The sequence below is a fragment of the Vipera ursinii genome, assembly GCF_947247035.1.
Source record: "Vipera ursinii genome assembly, chromosome: Z".
Lineage (NCBI taxonomy): Eukaryota > Metazoa > Chordata > Lepidosauria > Squamata > Viperidae > Vipera > Vipera ursinii.
The window spans coordinates 99872342-99894143 of NC_139517.1; the positions used below are offsets into that span (position 1 = coordinate 99872342).

The 21802-nt window shown below is 36.6% G+C and overlaps 1 protein-coding gene across 1 annotated transcript in view; it reads right to left on the reverse strand.

Moving 5' to 3' along the window:
* The window catches only part of CASD1 (CAS1 domain containing 1), a 51534-nt gene continuing 29732 nt past the window's right edge, over positions 1-21802 (reverse strand). Inside the window, exons 8-18 of the mRNA XM_083378690.1 lie at positions 21199-21413; positions 19952-20374; positions 19133-19222; positions 18117-18236; positions 15471-15627; positions 12621-12700; positions 8596-8697; positions 8245-8385; positions 7925-8002; positions 3834-3926; positions 1-2801 (exon numbers count right to left, since the gene is read on the reverse strand). Coding sequence (XP_083234816.1) covers positions 2547-2801; positions 3834-3926; positions 7925-8002; positions 8245-8385; positions 8596-8697; positions 12621-12700; positions 15471-15627; positions 18117-18236; positions 19133-19222; positions 19952-20374; positions 21199-21413 — 1754 coding nt within the window. The 3' untranslated portion in view covers positions 1-2546. The remainder of the gene's footprint in view (positions 2802-3833; positions 3927-7924; positions 8003-8244; positions 8386-8595; positions 8698-12620; positions 12701-15470; positions 15628-18116; positions 18237-19132; positions 19223-19951; positions 20375-21198; positions 21414-21802) is intronic.

The following is a 21802-nucleotide window of genomic DNA, read 5'->3' on the forward strand; positions in this document are numbered from 1 at the left end:
CTTATTTTTCTACTGCAGCCTTTTATGAAAGGATCCATTTTTAACAATACATTTGCAATATTTTATATAAGAATTGTACAAGTAATATAGTATTTTCATGTATTTTATGTGACAGGATAAACCGGGGATTTTTAAGACTTCAGAAAGCTTTTTTAAAAGACACACATACACATAACACTCCTTTACTTAACTGATGCTCCTTTAGTACAAAAATAAGCACTTACACTACATTTATTTAAACTTTAAATTACTTCAATTTTTTTACATAACTTTGAAATATATTCTTTAAAAAATATATAGCAAACAAGTGCAATATTTCAAACTTAAAAAATAATCTTTAACCAAATCTGTACAACAGATAAATAAAATATCTATAGTACTTGGATTATAACATAACAAAACACTCTATCCTAACAAAACTTCTCACGATCTCATTTGTACATTCAACTCCTGACTTTCCAGCCATTACATCAATGTTAAACAAAACTGGAGAAAAAAAATGCAAATCATTAATGGTAAAACAGAACTTTTCACACCTTTTGAAATAAGTGATCAGCTAAACACAGGACTTACACAGAAGCTAATACAACATAAACATTTAACAGTTTGAAACCTATTATTATTTAGTGGGATTTCCTCTTTTCCTTTCCCATTGTTTAGTATAATCTATTACAATGGGAATTACAAATTCCTTATTCCATACATCAAAACACACTAATAAATAAAAAGCCCTATAATTGCACATACGCATAGAAATAACACTGTCTATTCATTCTTCAAGTGCTAAAACTGGATGCAACATGCAGACATTAGGGACATGTTGCAACTGGTATCAAAGCTAAGTCCCCAATGAACATATAAACATACTTCCCAAGGTATCACTTTTTTTTAAAAGGCAGACATTTCTTTGCCAAACAACTTTCCCCAAAGCACCTCAAAATGCTCATTTTCAATGCAAAAAAAAAATTAAGTTATGTAGACTACACACACCATTTCACCATAAATTTCCAAACTTAGTGTTGAAGCTGATACTGATAGAAAGCAAAGGGGAGATTTTTTTAATGTGAATATGTATCTTGAAATCAAGAACTACATATTCCACACAAATGTCAGTATACTGGATAACACTTATCTTATTCTAACTATAAATTGCCTAGTACTATACTTCAAATTGCTAGAATTAAAGTGTCAGTATTGGCATATTCCACTTAAATTTTTCAGATTTTAAGTGACATTATTTCCTTCAAATTCAATTACTATATATCTTACATCTGCATAGCATGCTTAAGAACAGATATACTACTATGAGAATATAACTAAACAGTAATGGAACTTGGAAGGCATATATAAAACATAATGAAGCATTTTATATTTTAAAGCCTTGTAATACTATTCCTGAACTACCTATTTTGCACGGGCTTGTGCATGATTAATTTTCAAAAAGAAACTGCAACAGCTTCATAGCCCTTTTAAAACAGTGATTGGTAAAATAGCTTTGAAATTCCTATATTTGAGGAGGGGTTTTTTTTGTCCTTATTTCTCATGCAGTCCATGCCAATTTTGAATAAAAAAACTTTCTCCCAAGCCAAAATGTAATTCTTACAGAAATCACAGAGCAATCATAGCTAAATGCCCAACTTCTTTGAAGTGTATCAGATAAAAAGTTCTCTGGTTGAAATTATTTTTATAAAAAAAGAAAAAAGAAATAAAATGTAACTACAGCAGTAAACCAGAAAGGAGAATTTGAAGGAAAATCACATTAAATATTAAATTTCCAATGAACATTTGAAACTAAGAGACTTGAAAATACTGATTAAAAATAAATAGTGAAAGAAAAATAAGACTGCTCAAAATAGTCAAAGTGAATGTCATTCATTAAATGTAGAGAAATTGCTGAAGATCTACTGTACCAAAATGTGAAGCAATACAGTTTGTAAACATTATTTTTCAGTGCCTTTTCCTCAGTTCTTGAGAAGTTCCCCAGAAATAATACATATACCAAGAAATTTAAAATAAATCACTAGACATTTTGTTCACAGATTCTATGCAGGACTTTGTTGAAGCCTTATGCTCTTCAATGATTTCTCTATGTGATTCCAGGAATTCAAAAGCCATCAAGAGAAGGGTTATGTAATTTGTTGCAGCATAAGCAGTTTGTTTTTTCCATACACTGGATGTAAATAATTATTAATCATTTTAAGAAATGCTTCCAGAAAAAGTTTTAAATGTCTTTAGCTGAGCTCATTTTGCTTGATTGTTACATTAATTTTAGAAAAGTTTGTAAACAGAATAATCCACCAGTAGAAAAATCAATTTTTCTCCCCATACAGTTGTATATAATGCATTCCTATTTTCCTGAAAGGATGTTATCCTTAGGCAACATATACATGTTTAGTGGACTTCCTATGTTTCTCTTTCTTGTGCTCCCCAGGAACAGAAAGAAAGTTGAGGGAGTATGTAATTCCAGCTGACTTTCATTTGATTCAGGAGGTATAAAATGAAGCTGAAGCAATGTCTGAAGGATTTAGTGGAAGTTAATTTCTTCACTATTTTTGAAAAGATGATAAAAAGAGAAATCCAGAGAGAAACACAGATGCCCATATTAACCTTTTCAGCAGCATTACATTATCTTTTGGAACAACAATCTGTGCAAGATCGTTTGTGATCTGGGAAATTTCATGAGCCACACACACAAATATAAAAGTGCTGACAATAATATTGAGCATCGGGGTTCCTGGAATAAGAACCAAGATTCCCTTTGTATCTGCTGCCAGCCAGATGTGATACTGACAGATGAAGAGCTGGAAAGAAAATATAACAATAATCAGAACTATGTGATACTGTAAAACATCTGAAAGACATTTGAACACATGGACTGTTACTACAGTCTGTAAGCTTAGTGAAATAGATTATGTCTACAGCAAAGCATCATCTCTACACCACCAACTGATGAAAAAGCAAATTCCCTCTAGTAAGGGTCGGTGGCTTATTCAAGCTGGAATACAAGTTGCTTTCTTTATCCATAGGGAATATGAAATCTAAATTCTTTTGTACAAATGGGGAAAAAATCAATTATTTTAACCATTGAGTGGTGGCGCAGTAGTTAAGAGTGCAGTATTGCAGGCTAACTCTGCTGATTGCCGGCAGTTCGATTCTCACTGGCTCAAGGTTGACTCAGCCTTCCATCCTTCCGAGCTCAGTAAAATGACCCAGATTGTTGGGGGCAATAAGCTGACTCTGTATGCCACTTAGGGCTGTAAAGCATTGTGAAGCGGTATATAAGTCTAAGTCCTATTGCTTTTGCTATGTATTAGTTCTGCCAAAGCAACCCATAATGTTTTCTTCTGCGATTTTCCCCACATAAACCATATGGCGACATTGGTTGAAATGATAGAATGAAACATCAGCCAGGTCATTCAGGAGGCTTCCATGCCTGAGGGTAGATTTTAACGTGAGCATCCTAGTGATACTCATGTTAAATTGCTACATGACACTGTCTCTCAAAACTGTCCATCTTTGCACAACTATCCATGTGGTTTCAAGGCCTGATAGTTATATATCATCTTTTGAAAAATATCAGGTGTTAAAGCAATGAAATGAGAAGCCAGATAAAGATATGGTCATAGTCAAGTAAAACCTGAATTTTCATTTATTTCTATTTAACTTTACTTCATTTTGCATCATATTAAAAATACAATCCAGGAAGAGTATAGAACACAATCCAGATTTTGGGGGTCTCATAAGTGTGCTATGTGATGCTTTACTAATGAATTCTTATTAAACCCAATTTAGATGTTTCACCTTTAAAACTAGAACTATGTCATGCTACTTGCCTCAAGAGAAATTCTGCCAAACCATGCAAAAAATGAACTGTACACTGAACGAGCATAGCCAGGTATATTCCTAATTAGAATGAAAGCTAAAATCTGAAAGACAAAAACAAAGTAGCATGTAAAAAATATAGTTTGTTTATGCTATGCATTTAGGCTACACAACCAAATGATCGTATAAGAAATTCAAATTCTGTTAACATGAAAATTATCAAGGAATAGGCAAACTGCTAAATTTTATCATATACTTGAGTATCTTTACAAATACTTTCTTCAAAAATGATGATGATCTATTAGTCATAAGTTATGTCCAACAAAATTATTCAGGTCATGGTGAGTTCAGCACACTGAACAATTTTTGTTCCAAGGGTTGCATATATTGCTTAAGGACTGCATGATTATCATGCTAGGGTACAGTGCGTACAGTAGCTTCTTGAGGCTCTCATATGATACAAAAAATAAATTTGGAACAAAGAAGAAATTTGGAAGGATGGAATCTTGGAGAAAAGATTCACTAGAGACCCTGAAGAATCCTATTCCAATGTCTACCAGGCTTAATTTGAAAGAAAAAGAAAATCTTAAATCCAAATTACTTCTTTAGGAACTGAACTTTTAGAATCTAAAACAGCTAATTCAAAAAAGCCAACAGGAAAGAACCGCACATTTTTCATCTGCTTCTGTCTTTTGGAAGGTAAAATTAGATAACAAAATAATATATTTCTTATGTTAACATCTCTGCAATGAAATCAAAGGTAACAGGAAAGAAATGAGAAACATTTTTCTCAATGTAATATGTTTAATTTAGCTGATTCTAGAAAAAATATCTTGTACACTCTTGAAAACTATTTTGAATCTAAACAAGTCTTAAGAATGAAATATTCTTAATTTGGACTTTACTTTTACTGTTTGGACTGTTGTGTGTTTTGAAAAATAGATTATTTAGAATCTAGTTATGTTGCACTTCAGTCTTTAAATAATTAACCTAGTATATACATAACAATATATGATGTTTTCCTGGTAAGCTAAACATCAATAACAACATTTATTAAAAAGACTAAAATAATTTCTGGTGATATTATCTGTATATTAAAATTTTGGACAAGCAGTGATTATGTATCCTAGCAAAAGATGTTACATATGTGCATAAGTGTAGTCAGTAGCATATGCTTTTTTAAAAATATCAAACATGCAAAGAAACAAAAATAAGTCCAAAATATCTGTATTACATCCAGAAATGCTAACTTTGCAACCAATATTTCTCATCCATAACTATGGCACCATAAGGATACCTGCATACATGCAAATGTTTCTCTGGGATCAGTAACACAGCAGGGATTGCTTTTTCCTTCCAGTAACATATACCTAAAACCAGCTTATTGCATTTGGCAATTGTACTAAAAAAAATATCTCATTGTCAACCAATATAATTCATTTAATTTGAAATCAAGTGAAAAATTGATTTAAATTATTTTATTAAAACAAATTAACGGCAATTCTTTTATAAGAAGTTGCCTCAAACAAAATGAGTTTGACATGCCTGCTCTAGATAGTTGAATGCTCCAAAATAAATTCTAGACCAGGCCTGTACATGCAGCCTACCAAGCACCCTTGGACAGAGCACAGACTTAAAAAAAAAGTAATAAAATCACCACCACTGCCCTGAAAGTCATGTTTCCTAGTGCCTCCATGGCTTACCATGATCACAAGCTCCAACACTGTAGATGCTCCTCTAGTCACCAAATCATTGATTAGCCCACCAGCATTCCTTTGCGGACCACAAAGATTTTTAATTTATCAGTGTGGGCCTTTCTACAAGCTGCACATATCTCTTCTAGATTTTCCTCTTGCCTTTCCGAGTTAACTCCTTGGTCTGTCATTGAGCAAGAATTGACTTTGTAGGGAAGTATATTACCATTTGATGTATATTTAACATATGTTCTACCTTTATTTACCAATTATATAATATTTGTATGCAATCCACATGGCGAGGTTTAATAATAATAAGTTGGAAGGGACTTTGGAGGTCATTTAGTCCAACCCCCTGCTCAGGCAGGAAACCGTATACCATTTCAGACAAATGGCTGGCCAGTCTTTTCTTAAAAACTTCCTGTGTTGGAGCATTCACCACTTCTGGAGGCAGGTTGTTCCACTGGTTAATTGTTCTAAATGTCAGGAAGTTTCTCCTTAGTTCTAGGTTGCTTCTCTCCTTGACTAGTTTCCATCCAATGCTTCTTGTCCCGCTTTCAGGTGCTTTGGAGAATAGCTTGGCTCCCTCTTCTTTGTGGCAGCCCCTGAGATATTGGAACACTGCTATCATGTCACCCCTCACCTTTCTCTTCATTAAACTACACATACCCAATTCCAGCAACCGTTCCCTATATGTTTTAGCCTCCAGTCCCCCAATCATCTTTGTTGCTCTTCTCTGTACTTTCTAGAATCTCAATATCTTTTTTATATCGTGGTGACCAAAACTGGATGCAGTATTCCAGGTGTGGCCTTACCAAGGCATTGTAAAGTGGTATTAGTACTCCACGTGATCTTGATTCTATCCCTCTGTTAATGCAGCATAGCACTGTGTTGGCTTTTTTGGCAGCTGCAGCACACTGCTGGCTCATATTTAAGTGATTGTCCACTAGGACTCCAAGATCCCTCTCACAGTTACTACTATCGAGCAAAGTACCACCTATACTATACCTGTGCATTTGATTTTTCCTGCCTAAATGTAGAACCTTACTTTTTTCACAACTGAATTTCATTTTGTTAGATAGTGCCCAGTATTCGAGTCTGTCCAGATCCTCCTGTATCTTAAGCCTATCTTCTGGAGTATTGGCTATTCCTGCCACTTGGTGTTGTCTGCAAATTTGATGAGTTCCCCATCTATCCCCTCATCCAAATCGTTGATGATGTTGAAGAGCACTGGGCCCAGAACAGAGCCCTGGGGCACCCCACTACACACTTCCTTCCATGTAGATGCAGTTCCATTGAGGACCACACGCTGAGTACGGCCTGTCAGCCAGGTACGAATCCATCTGGTGGTGATGCTATCTAACCCACATTTTTCTAACTTATCAAGTAGTAGGTTATGATCTACTTTATCAAATGCCTTACTGAAGTCCAAGCAAATTATATCTACAGCATTCCTCTGGTCCACTAGCTTTGTCACTTGGTCAAAGAATGCAATAAGATTTGTCTGGCATGATCTGTTTTTGACAAACCCATGTTGGCTTTTAGTGATAACTTTGCTTGCATCAAGGTGTTCACTGATTTGTTGTTTGATTATCTTTTCCAGAATCTTCTCAGGTATTGAGGTCAGGCTGATAGGTCTGTAGTTTCCTGGATCTATTTTTTCCCTTTTTTGAATATGGGAACTACATATTGGGGCAATTTACAATAGAAATATATATATATATTTAAAATCATAAGATTAAAACATAAAAGCAGGGCTTTTTTTCTCATAGAATGCTCAGAATGACGTTCCAGCACCTTTTTTTGCACACACAAAAAAAGCTTTTGCACAAGCTATGCTACTCCCTCTATTGGCTTTCAAAAGCCTATTGGCTTTCTAAAGCCAATAGGAATTGCTGCTGAGCGCACCAAAAGACCTGGCTAGCAAACGTTGCACCGGCTAGTTGTCTGCAGCGAAAGCGAGTAGGCAGGAACTTTGCATCCCTCCCTGATGCCCAACTACACCATCTCAACTAGGTAAGTGAGGACAAGGAGTGGGAGGTGGGTTCTGCGGAGTCCATGTGCATTCCATCCTTGTGCTCACCCGTGTCAGCCAGGCTGGTGGCCTACCTGGTGCTGGACCTGTGCCACCGTTGTCTCGCCCTGCGTGCATAAGTGGCCGCCCTGCATCACCTGTCCCGCACCGCCTCCACTGCCCGACCCGCAGAGCCCTGCTGCTCCGGCCCCGGGGAGGAGCCTGCCGCCAACACCCCTCGTACCTGTGACTGCAGCAGCGCCGCCCCACGCCACCCACCCCCGCCTCCTGCCTCCCGCCAAGATGAGAGTTCCGGCACTCTCTCTCTCTATATATATATAGGTATAGATATAGATAGATATAGATATATAGATATCACAGAGAATATAATTACCTGCATAACTGAAACAGAAGGATGCATTTCATTGCATTCAGTTTTATTATTACAGCTACTTGCCCATATGGAATATGTCTATAAATATAAAACAAAGTTATGAGCCAAATAAAGCAACTATTTTTTCAGCTATTTATGAAAACAGATATTGAATTCACCCATAAGAGAAATATCCATGCAATCATTCAAACTTAAAACACTCATCATCCCTTTTCAGGAAATGGCAAGTCTATATAAGTGGCTATTAGCTGACATGCTAGATCAAATAAGTCTCCAATTTAATAAAAACAGTATTTAGCCATTGCAGTTTAGAAACTTACCAGAAAAAACACTACTGAAATAAATAAGAAAATATTTGAAACTTTGGTAGGAAAGAGTGGTTCTCCCTTTCCTTCTGAGAGGACCTGTCGTTTCTGAAAAGTTAGATAAATGAAAGCGAACAACATTCCATGGAAAACAACCTATAAGAAAAAAGAATACTGCTTTATCTCAGCATTTAGCAAACATTAATTTAACATTACAGTTGGAACAACATTAAATGTTTGTCCCTTTTTAAAATTTTATTTTCCTTTGAAACTGAAATTATAATTCAAGCATAATTTTCAGTAATAACAGCATAACTATGGTCAGATCACTTAAAAATATTTATGAAAAATTTAAAAAATACATACATATCGATCTAATTTCCATCTAAACCACCATTCATAGACGCTCCCATTTAGTTCAAAAAACATGGACAATGGCCATATGGAAAAAATCTTTTCAAATACATCCTGTAAGAAACAAACATATATGTACACAACAGCTATATTACAGTACTAGGTATCTGACACAAATACTCAATTTCTGTGAGTAGAAATATATTTAGATGAAAATACAAGATTCCATACTCTTATCATGCAATTGATGTAAAAAGTCCACACACCCATTAAAGTTTTCAAGAAGTAAAAAAATAAGACCAAGATAAATCACTTCTGATTCCCCCCCTCACCTTTAATATAACATATAAACTGTACAATTCAATTAAAAATATTAGATTTAAGTCTTTTAGGGGGAAAGACAACAATAAAAACATACAATAACCTGGCTGATAAGTGTGCACACTCTTACCCTAATACTTTAAACACCTTTTGATTTTATGACAACATTCAGTCTTTTGAATTAGGAACCTATCACTATGGCACATCTTGCCTTGGTAATCTTTGCCTTCACTTCCTTGTGAAAGTAATCCAAATCTGTCAGACTGAGAGGGTATCTCTTAGGCACAGCACTTTTCAGGCCACCCCACATATTTTCAATTGGATTTGGGTTCAGGCATCTTTGCAAAATGAAATAATTTCATATTTCAATATAATGGCCAAATATAATAACCCATTCAATTCTCAAGTCTTAATATAATTAGATAACCAAAACTATTATTACAATAATTGGCTCTCTGAAAAGGAAATAATACTTTAAGATTTATCATACAGTATGCATATATATAAGGCTGAATTTCTCCAAGTCTTTATAGGTTCTAGACCAGGGCTTTTCAACTGGTGGTACACGTACCACTGGTGGTACGTGAGCACTGGGCTGGTGGTACACAGCGTCACCTTCCCCCCCCCCCCACATTGCACCCATGCACCACCCTTGCTGCATCAACCCGCCGGGATCTCTCTGTGGACTGGAGCCTGTCGGCGGAGGTCAGGGCCGGCCATATGCACCAATCAGGTGGCAACTCCATATGGCTGGCCCTGACCTCCACTGATGGGCTCCAGTCCACAGAGAGCTTCCGGCGGGTCGATGGCTTCCCAGCGGCAGCCCGGCCAGTGAGAAGGCTGGGAGGGAGGTGGTGGCCCGGCGCTGGGGCTGCCAGGGCTCAAGCGCCAGGATCAGCGCCACTTTGCAGATGATCAGCGCTTTTTCGGGGCTGCCAGGGCTCAGCAAGGATCAGCACTGCTTTGCAACTGATTGGCACTTTTTCAGGGCTGCCAGGACTCAAGCGCAAAGATAAGTGCCACTTTGCAACTGATCGATGCTTCTTTGGTGCTGTCAGGGCTCAAGCGCCAGGATCAGCGCCGCTTTCCAGTTGATCTGCACTTTTGGGGGGTTGCCAGGGCTCAAGCACCAGGATCAACGCCGCTTTTCAACTGATTGGCACTTTTTTGGGGCTGCCAGGGCTCAAGCACCAGGATCAGCACCACTTTCCAGCTGACTGGCCCTTTTTCGGGGCTGCCAGGGCTCAGCAAGGATCAGTGCCGCTTTGCAGCTGATTGGCTCTTTTTCAGGACTGCCAGGGCTCAAGCGCCAGGATCAGCGCCGCTTTGTAGCTGATTGGCACTTTTTCGGGGCTGCCAGGGCTCAGGAAGGATCAGCGCCATTTTGCAGCTGATCGCGCTTCTTCGGGGCTGTCAGGGCTCAAGTGCAAGGATCAGTGCCGCTTTCCAGCTGTTCGGCGCTTTTTCAGGGCAGTCAGGGCTCAGCAGAAGCACCAGGATCAGCGCCAGGCTCCAGCTGGAGCTGCTGAGCCCCAAATAAGCACCTGGAAAGCAGCACATTTCTGCTGAGCCCCGAAGAAGCACTTATCACCTGGAAAACAGCATTGATCCCTGCTCTCACACACATACAAACACGTGCAAGCAGTTACAGCTGAAGGCGTTTCAGCCTTCAACTATGGCTCCCAGTCCTCCACCATTTGCAGAGAGACAGAGAGGCACGTGCACTTCCCTTCTCTCTCTCTTTCATGCGGCGTTGCCCCCTAGCAGGGCTCCTGATTGGCCCTGCGCCCGCTCCTCTCCCATCGCCCTTTGCAGGCCTGCCGTAGAGCTAGATATGAAGCACAAAGGGAAGGAGCCGTGGAGGTGGTCGGGCGGGTAGCGAGTTCCCTCTGAAGAGTTCCCTCCAGGCTCTGCCCCCACCTGACGCCCCCATCTGAGGGTGGATTTCTGGCTTCCCTCTGCATGTCTCCAATAAGGAGCAAGGCCCCTCGCATCTTCTGAGGCAGCCAAAGCCCGCGTGGGAAAGAACGATCTTTATGGAAGCAAAATAAGCCCAATTTCGGGACTTTCAAGGGCAACTGCAATGGAAGTGTGACTGTGTCTGATACCCCCCTATCTTGGACTTCAGAAAGCGGTTTTCCTAAACTGAGAGTGCCTGGTAGCAAGAGGAAATAATGGGGAAAGGAGACGAGGTGGGATGGGGTGGGGTAGTTGGAGTTGTTGAAGGCTCTTGGGGGTGGGAAGGGAGAGTCACGTTGGAGGGGGGACTGGACTAAGGAGGCTTGAAGTTCCTTTGCAAGAACGGGGGCGCTCGATTGATTTATGTACTATTTTCCGGTGTATAAGACGATTGGGCGTATAAGACGACTGGGCGTATAAGATGATTTTGAGATGATTTTCATGGGTTAAAAAGTCGTCTTATATGCCGGAAAATACGGTATGTATTTTTTCCCCATTTTATGATCTTTCTTGCTGCAGTTGTTAAGTGAATTACTACAGTTGTTAAGTTAGTAACATGGTTGTTGAGTGAATTTGGCTAGCCCATTGACTTTTCTTGTCAGAAGGTAGGTAAAGGTGATCACATGACCCTGGAACACTGCAATGATCATAAATACAAGTCAGTTTCCAAGTATTTGAATTGTGAGCATGTGACCATAGGGATGTTATAACAGTCAAGTGAAAAAGGTAATAAGTAATTTTTTCGGTGCTGTTATAATTTCAAACGGTCATTAAACAAACTGTTGTTAAGAGAACTAATTGTAATATGATCCATGTCTCCATGGAAATCCATATATGTATCTGTAAATAGTGTAGCATATGGTAAATAGCAATATCTGCACGCCTAAGTAAATTATTGCATTATGTAACAACACAAGCATATAACCATATGTCTCAAACATGAAAAAAATATAAAATTCATGCTTCAGCTGTGTTTCTATAACTGTACACTTTTATTACAAAAACAAACTTTCTGATTATTTTGGGATTAAGTTATATTATCTATACAATTGTATACTTACACTTGTGAACCTTTCTAAAAATATTTTTGCATAAATATGATTTCCAGACAAATCCTAAAACTAGATAAAGAGAACCCAATTAAACAAATGAGTCAAAATTATATTTGTTTAGTTAGGACATATAAAGAATAGATCATTTTAGGTCATATTTATCCAGAAATACTGAAAAATTCAGTATGGTTCACAAGCCTTTAAGCTCCACAATATCCTTTTGTCTGCGGTGGTTTGGCAATTCTTGTAATTGTTTCAGAATATGCTTTGTTTTGTTTGTTTCTTTGTATGGGTGTGCACACACACATATCCTTAATAAAACATTCAAATATTCTTTTCCTTGACTTCTTTTTTGAACATTTTTGTTCTAATATTCTACTACCATGTTTAGTTATAGTAAATGCAGAAAAATAAAAAACATAAAAGCTTTTAAAACTAAATATCTAACACTCTCTCTCCATAATAAAAGAGCATAGGCTAATGTTCATTATGAAAACAGATGCACCATTCTTTGGACTGTCAGGGATTTCAACACCCAATTTGTCAGAAAATGGTTAATCCATTACCACAGAGCTTGACAAAACTCCCTGTTCTTTTCAGACACACTAAATTGTTACTTTGCTGTTTCAACATTGTGAATGCATTCCCTACAGTGTTAATTTTAAGTTGAATTTGCATTCTACCACACTAAAGTACAGTACAAACCTCGGAGTACGCTAAAAAATAAATGCAGACAAACAGGAATCCTAATTTTAACAGCAAGCCAGAATGCCAGAAGAAACTACCTGTGGAAAAGCAAGAACGAAGAGAAATAATTATTCATTTTTAGAGAAATATTTCATATTATTTTTAATACAGTAAACACCTTATGTTATATGCAACAATCCTGTAAATCCCATGAATAGGTCTGTAGATTGAATAACACCTTCTTTGGGATTTGGACGATCATATATTGAGCTGCAAGAGTACTGTGTTCATGCTGTAATTCATCATCTGTATGTTAGCCCTCCCCCCCTCCCCATCTCCAATCTTCCCAGCACTTTTCCTCCAGACACTCCATTCAGAAATCATCACAACCATCAACAACACCTGATCACATTATCTCCAAGGAAACCTTTCTACTGCATTGAACTACTTCTTTCCATAGTAATCATATCCAAAGAAAGAAACTCATTTTACTCCATATACATACGAGGGCAATTTGGAAACAAACCTCCATTTGGTTATCAATGACAGACACTCGCAGATACAGAACCTTTAATATACACATTAAAAAACTACAATATTCCATTACTTTTTGACATAATCGCCATTCAAATTGAAGCACTTGTCATAATGTCTTACAAGGTTTGAAATACTTTAGTAGTACTTGCTCGGTGCCAAATCTGGGCTATAGGGGGGTGATCAAAAACATCCCAACAGAACTGCTTCAAAAGTTCTTGGGTGCATCTAGTGGTGTGCAGCCGAACATTATCGGAAGTTAGCATGCCCCGATGCTTGTTACAGATGGCTCATCTGAGTTTTCATAACATTTCACAGTAGACTTCTGAATTGATGGTCAAACTATGCTCCATGAACTTCACTGGAAGTACTCCTTTAGCATCTTCACATTTTCTATGGCACTACTTCCAGTGTGGTGTTGGTTCACAATAATGCTCACCTGCACCGCTAGATGTACCCAATAACTTCTGAAGCATTTCTGTTGGTATGTTTTTGATCACTTCCCTATAGCCCAGATTTGGCACTGAGCGACTATTACTAAGGAATTTCAAACCTTGTAAAACAGTGACAAGTGCCTCAATTTGAATGGTGATTATGTCAAAAAGTAATGGAATGCTGTAGTTTTTTAATGGACATACCGTATTTTCCGGCGTATAAGACGACTGGGCGTATAAGACGACCCCCTACATTTCCTTTTAAATTATAGGGCTTGGGCTATACTCGCCGTATAAGACTACCCCTCTTCCAACGCACACCAAATAAAAATTAAAAAACTTCAGATTTGATTTTAATATGGTAATTTTAATTCAAATGCCTATGACATGCAGGTGCTTAGTAGGAAAACTGTCACTTATAAACATAAGTCTGTGTCATCAAACATGTAAACATAAAACAGTGCAAGTGGATTAAACTATAATAATAATAACAAGAAGAAGAAGAAGAAGAAGAAGAAGAAGAAGAAGAAGAAGAAGAAGAAGAAGAAGAAGAAGAAGAAGAAGAAGAAGAAGAAGAAGAAAAAGAAGCGGCAGTTGGAAGGGACCTTGGAGGTCATCTAGTCCAATCCCCTAAGGCAGGAAACCCTATACCATTTCAGACAAATGGCTGTCCAGTCTCTTCTTAAAAACTTCCAGTGTTGGAGCATTCACCACTTCTGGAGGCAGGTTGTTCCACTGGTTAATTGTTCTAACTGTCAGGAAGTTTCTCCTTAGTTCTAGGTTGCTTCTCTCCTTGATTAGTTTCCATCCATTACTTCTTGTCCTGCTTTCAGGTGCTTTGGAGAATAGCTTGACTCCCTCTTCTTTGTGGCAGCCCCTGATTCCAGCAACCATTCCCTATTTTCCTAATTCACTTTTTCACTTTTCCTAATTCACTCTAAAGCTTTCCCTGCGCAGAGCCTTAAGTAACACAAGCTGCCTGCAATTAGTGCAGGTTTGCATCCCACCAGGCTCAAGGTTGACTCAGCTTTCCATCCTTCCAAGGTAGGTAAAATGAGGACCCAGATTGTTGGGGACAATAAGCTGACTTTGTAATAATGCTGCTTGGGGGGTGTGTGAAAGCCCTAATAAACAGGCATATACACAGAATGAAGGCTATTGCTAAGCACATTGATTTGTGCTTTAAATTGTAAGCCACCCTGAGTCTTCGGAGAAGGGCAGGATATAAATGGGATTAAAAAAAAAAGACCAAATGGGAGATCTGCTCCAGGTTTTCCAGCCAGCCCGCCCAGTTCCTGAGTCAAATGTGTCCTTAGAGCTAAGCCGCTGCTCTGGCTGCTGGCTTCCCCACCTGCCTTTCAAGTTGGGATATACTACAGCTGGTCTTCAACTTTAGAAGAAAAGACGCCCAGACCCCAGCCTGTAAAAAATCACAGACTGCAGCTTCTTCTCCAATTGGTCCCGCTTTCCCTGCGCAGACTAAATGGGAGATCCGCTCCAGGTTTTCCAGCCAACCCTGTCCCTAAATGTTCAGCACCCGGCGTATAAGACGACCCCTGACTTTTGAGAAGATTTTCATGGGTTAAAAAGTAGTCTTATACGCCGGAAACTACGGTAATAAAAGTTCTGTATCTGTGAGTATCTGTCATTGATAACCAAATGGAGGTTTATTTCCAAATTACCCTCATAGTTCAGTTTGGGCCAAGACCACCTGAAAACCATTGTTTTGTACACAAAAAGAGTCACATATATAACTTGTAATAAATTCCTATTTAGCAAAGATGGGGAAATGAATAGAGAATTTTTAAGATATTCAAATGCTGGTAGAAAAATAATGAGTATTAGGTGGTGATTGTTAGGTATGTTAACAGTTCTTTTGGTGTAAAAATGAAATATTTACCATTGGCTTTCTTCAGGATAATTTGAGGCCACAGAGCTAATGTAATATATATAATTAAAAACCAGAAAGTGACTAGAGGAACGAAGTAATAGAACTGATAAGACCGATCCATTACAATACACAGCACCACAACCAGGAAGTTCAGTCGAAACAAAACCTGTTAATATTGAGAAAAATACTTAAGTATATGGCAATGAAATATTAAATAATTTTATTTGTACATTTTAATAGAATTTTAAACTGTCTTTAATTTCATCAGAAGTGTCAGACTACTTTAAGTACACTTGCAGTTTAGATTACTTCTATTACAATTTAGAGGGGAAATAATTTTGTAGTCCAGGCTCTAAAAAAGCTGAGTTAAACCTGAGTTTTAAAAAATCATAAAACTCCATTAAAGAATATTTTCTTGTTTAGCCAACAGGAGTCTGTATTCATTTTGGAATACATATTCAAAATATAGATGTTCAGATCTTGGCAAAATATCTCCCTTTTACTATGATAGAGCCAGTCAGATGGTTTAAAGCAGATTTGCAGAATTCCAGTTCAACACAGTAAGTTAAGATTATTTATACTGCCAGTGCTGAAAGTATTCCCCACAATTCCTATTGCATGCAGGGACCTTAATGTTAAAACTTATTAACTAATTGATAAAACTTGAACAATAAAATTAATGGAATGAGTATTAATATACCAGCTCACTTAATTTGGGGGAGGAAAGCAAAATAAGATAACAAGCTCTCTGTTCACTGTTACTGAAAATCACTCACAAAAACAGTATATTCTACTTTGAGAGGGGAAAACACATTACATTACACTGTCAGCTAATGATTAGAGATTTAGAAACATATTGATCATATCAGTTTTCTTCTCTACAATTACAGCACCTGATACATTGTAGATGGTTAAAAAAAACAGAAACAAGATCTTGCTATTAAAGGTGTATCATCTGAAACTTTTAATACTCTTACTCCCACAGAGCAATTTCCAAGTTCTCCAACTTAATCATTTTGCAGTCAAGTACATACATATACAAGGAATTAGCAAGATAAAAAAAATCTCCACCCAATAAATTTAGAGATAAACTGGAAGATAAAATCAAGATCTTACTGTGAAATTTTCTATAACCTATTATGGTTTGCTTTCAAAGAAAAGTAGTTAAGGCCTAAATTTTGATTGTAAACAGCTATCAAGGGACTGAAAGTATGATGGGATATATTGGACAAGCCATTACAAGATGAGTTAACACTTTTGGTCCAATGTCTTTTTCCTGTGGCCATGGATGTGGAAGGAGCTTCTCCATGACTCTTCTTGTTGGGAGGGAGAGGCAATCACTATCATTGGTCTGCTTGGTTCTCAATCTTTATCCTGTCTATCACTATCTCTCACTTAAGGCTGAAAAAAGCAGCTTGATACAATCCACATATCACAATTGAAAACCCCACTTCTGGCACAAGTATTAATCTTAAACATGGTTCATGGTCCCCAGTAGTTCCCAAATAATAAATAGCTCAAGGACCCCTTTGATATCACTGTGTGGTTCTGCCAATTTTGCCATCTTTCTGTTTCCAGTAGCATCTTGGTAAGTCAAAAGATCCACAATAATATATCTTTGATTTTCCCCCCCATCTTTTTTTAGTCCAGATACAAATGAACTGTTGCTTATGTTATTGTTTTTATTATTTACTGCCAGATAGCTTATAAAATTTTTAATTTGGTTGAAAATAATAGTGATTCAAGAATTCTAGCAGGCAATTTAAAACTTGGAACCAATGTTTATTTGAACTTTAGATTAGGAACTAGACTCTTTTTTTCTTTATAGTGCGTGAGATCTAGATCTCTTACAGACAGTCTGCAGTTACCAGCTTTATAAAATAGTTGCTTATAATTTTAATTTTATTAGGCTGAGAACAAAGTTTCCATTATTATAATTTCTCATCTCAATATTAAAATGAAGGAAAGTTTTTTTCCTAAAAGGCTCAGCTGTGTATCAGTTCTCTCCAATGGGTACAAAAGTCCAGGCATTTTGAGATTGAGTAAACACTTTCCTGTAAGTTTTAACTTTGATAAAATAGATCTACCATTCACCATTAGCACTAATGATGAATTTGAATCTACACTTGAAAGTTTGGTATAAAGAGGGATGCCTGGTTCAGAGGAAAACAAGATTCTTTGCACAGCTTCAATGGATGTTACAAGAAAGCTCCAAACATTACCTAACAGCAATAGGAACTAATTGAATTTTGTAACTATAGTCAGAGGGACGCGGTGGCTCAGTAGGTTGGAACGCTGAGCTTGTCGATCAGAAGGTCGGCAGTTTGGTGGGTCGAATCCCGCGTGCTGCGTAACAGAGTGAGTGCCTGTTATTGTCCCAGCTTCTGCCAGCCTAGCAGTTCGAAAGCATGTAAAAATGCAAGTAGAAAAATAGGGACCACTACGGTGGGAAGGTAACAGCGTTCCGTGAGCCTTTGGCGTCTAGTCATGCCGGCCACATGACCACGGAGACATCCTTGGACAAGCACTGGCTCTTCGGCTTTGAAACGGAGATGAGCACCGCCCCCTAGAGTCGGAAACGACTAGCACACATATGCGGGGGAACCTTTATCTTTAACTATAGTCAATCTTGATCATCATATATAAATTGCTTACCTGACACACTCTATAAATCCCAAAATCTCCTTTAATCCAAAAGTATGAAAAGTGTCCATAGCCTGTTTGGAATAGATATGCAGCAACCAAAACACGGATGTGCATGTATACTGGCAAGAACTATAACAAAAACATAGGAGCATTAAAAAATATCAAATAATTCTCACTGATTAAATTCCAATTTAAAAATAATGATATATGTAATGTGATTATCTTTCCATTTGATTTTAATTTTGGCTCAGTAAATTTCTGTATTACTAGATGTTAAAGCTTCATTTCCAACATTTTGTCTCATAGGTCTTTTCAATACATCCACAACTAACCATTCATTGGTTTCATGATGAAAGACAGATCTTTTTATATGTATGCATGTAGAACTTAAGAGTCAGATAACTTAAGCAACATGAAAGCATTTGTAATAAACAAAGAAAATGTTATAGATATGTAGACTGGGCATTACTCCAACTACTGCATTATAAGAACAAAATAATGACTCTTCTTAAAACTATGCACAAAACCCCATAATTAAAACAGGTCTTTTAAAGAGCAGTCACACCAGTGAGGGGATAAATGGTATTATATTTCATTTGCATCAATTAGTATTGTTTAATATTACGGTATCTTACGGAGAGATAAACTTATCACCTATTCAGGATGTTTTTCAAATCTCCCCAATAGAAAATTAAAGCCCTCTTCCACAAGTGGATGTATTCTAATTTGAGAACCATAAAGATAAGACAAAGAAAGCATAATAAATGTAGTATTAAATACACAAAATATATTTAATGTTACTTTTAAAATATACAGTCATTTTCAATAATTGATAATAATTGATATTTTATTCACATATTTTATTCATACAAGAAAATAAGAAAACTTGGACAAAGGTACATGTTTCAAAACAATTTGTAACCATCCCCATGAAACAAATGTTTTAAAAGGTTATTTTAAATTTAATGTTGTAGTCTAAAGGTCTATTTTCCTGAAAAATAATTATATTTTAAAAAACTACTTACTGTGCTTGCTCCAGAGATATGATAGATCAAAATGACAAGCTGCATCCATCCTTTCCATTCATCAGTCTGTTCCCTATTTAACACCTTAGTCTGTGCAAAATAAAGGAAAAAGTAGTTACTGTAAAGAACAATTATGTAAACCACAATACTACTATACAGTAAATACATCTGAAATTAGCATGCTTTAATTACAACAGCAATTAACCATAAGTATGCATGCTGAAATATTTGACAGAGACTGCAAGACAAAGGACTGCACAGAACGCTATGAATAAGCGGCAAGACCATCAAACCTTTTTGATTTCAGCTAACAAACTTAATATACTTCTTGCCAGTTAGCTTTTTAAACACAGCAGAAAGTGATTTCTGATGCAATATTCTATATGAAGAACTTTTAGGGGAAGAATGGCCACAGGCATTTTAGGTACCTCTTTGCTTAAGGTCACTGGCTGACTAAATGTTGTCCACTGAAATAACATTGTCAATAATTTTGGGTAGAAAGAATAAAAATAGGATTAAATAATAAACTATATTTATACAATTGCTCATAAAGTACAATTTTCTTTTTAGTGATTTTACAACATAATCTCTTTAGTTTATTACGCTGATTCAAGTCCCTGCATCCAATGAGACTGGCTTCCAAGAAAATGCATGGGACTAAACTCTCAATTTATTTCCCAAATAAACTCTTATTTCCGATTTTATTGAAGATTTTAATATCTAAAAGCAGTGATAATGAAACAATAAAGGCCACTACTCTTTGCAATTACTGTTTGTTTTATTTAATCTAAGTTCTTAATTTAAGCACAAAAAAGATACCTCTTTAGTAGTCTCTGTGTAAAATACTCCTAACACCAAGATATAAATGATTGGTATAAAAAATGATGAATGAGTATAAAACTTGTTCTCTTTCATAAATAGGTTTGCTCTATCACACAAGTAGAAATAGCCCATAATTAAGCCAAGTTTACATAAAGACTGGAAAAGTGTCTCTAGAGTAGAAACTGTTGAAGAATTGGCAGGTTTTTTCTCTTCTCCACTCTCCATATCAGTGCACAGTTTGTTCTTCTGGTTATTGTTACGACGAATGAGAACAAGAATCAAATATCCAATTACAGATGAAGCCAAAAAGCAAAAAGCTAGCTTTTGTATCAAAGTCACAGGAGGCTGAGGTTGGCAGCATGAGCCATCAATAGGTTTCACAATCTTGTTGCAGTGATTGTTCATTAGAATCATTGCACTCTATTGAAAAACAAAAATTGAAAACATAATTTTGTCGGTGGAATTTTGTTCATTTTGTTAAATTTTAAAGTGCATTTTATAAACCAAATACAATATCTTTATTTGCATAAAATTAATTTTGAAAAAGTTAATTTTAGCAGTGAAAATAATAATACAATATGGTGTAAGAAAATACTTAACTCTTCATCTTATCATCTGATTAGATATTGGAAATCCATGATAAAATCTCTTTCATTACATTACATCATGGAACAGTTGGCATATCTCGATGATTTTTAAAACTGAAGTATAGGGCTAACCAAAATAAAAGGCTGAAAATTCCAAGACAATATAGGAATTTTCTGGATTTTAACAATCCACAGAATAACCATAAAATACAGAGTAATTTCTTTGTTACATTATGTTAAAACTGACACCCTGCAACTTTTATAGTGTTCATTAAATTAATTCAATGGCAAAACTGAATTTGAATTAGTTTTTTCAGGTCAGTTTAATTATTGCATACTTGAGAGAATATAAGCATTCAATCAAATGATCTGAATTAACTGGGAATGATTTATGCAGGGAAAGAAAAATAATTAAATTAAGTATATTAAGCAATTTAATTCAAATTTCTATAATATTATATCTTATGAAATTTATAGGGTATTAAATGTTGCCTTTACAAAACATTTCTACTGTATATAATTGAAAGTGGTTTTGATAGTTTTTCAATACTTATTAAAACAGTAATAAAGTTCATTCAATTAGTCATATTATTTTAAGATCTAGAGCTATTTTTTCTCATTATCATTTCTAATAGCTATGTTTCAGAGATTACTCACTGTTTCTCTGCTTGATTCAGGAAGATGTAAGCCGTCTGATGACTGAATAATAGTTTCTTCTGCTATTAATCTAGATGCACTAAAAACTTTTACTTTAGCTTTTGAATTTTTTGAGCTGCTGTTCAGAATACTGACCGCTGCGTCATTGTAAGCATCTATTTTCTCATTAGTGATCATTTTCCTGCTTTCAGTCAACATATCCTCATAAACTGGATCTGAATTGATAAGAATACCTGAGTTACTACCTTATACACCAAAGCAACAAATAAGTAAATATTCAATTCCAAGGCAGTAGAAAATCACTTGTCTACACCCTTTTAGCAACAATGGCATATTTGATTGTCACTAAATTTCAGTGAAACAAACTGCCATTTAATAACAGTTCGAAAAACTACTGTAGTGTGGCTGGTGCCAAATGAAATAGCTGTGATAAATTAATGTTACCGTATTTTCTGGCGTATAAGATGACTTTTTAACCCATGAAAATCACCTCAAAAGTTGGGGGGTCGTCTTATACGCCGAGTCGTCTTATACGCCGGAAAAATACCTCTCGGATCTTTTCTCTTTTCTGCTGGGCGGCGGGATCGCTGGGTGAATGGAGGTA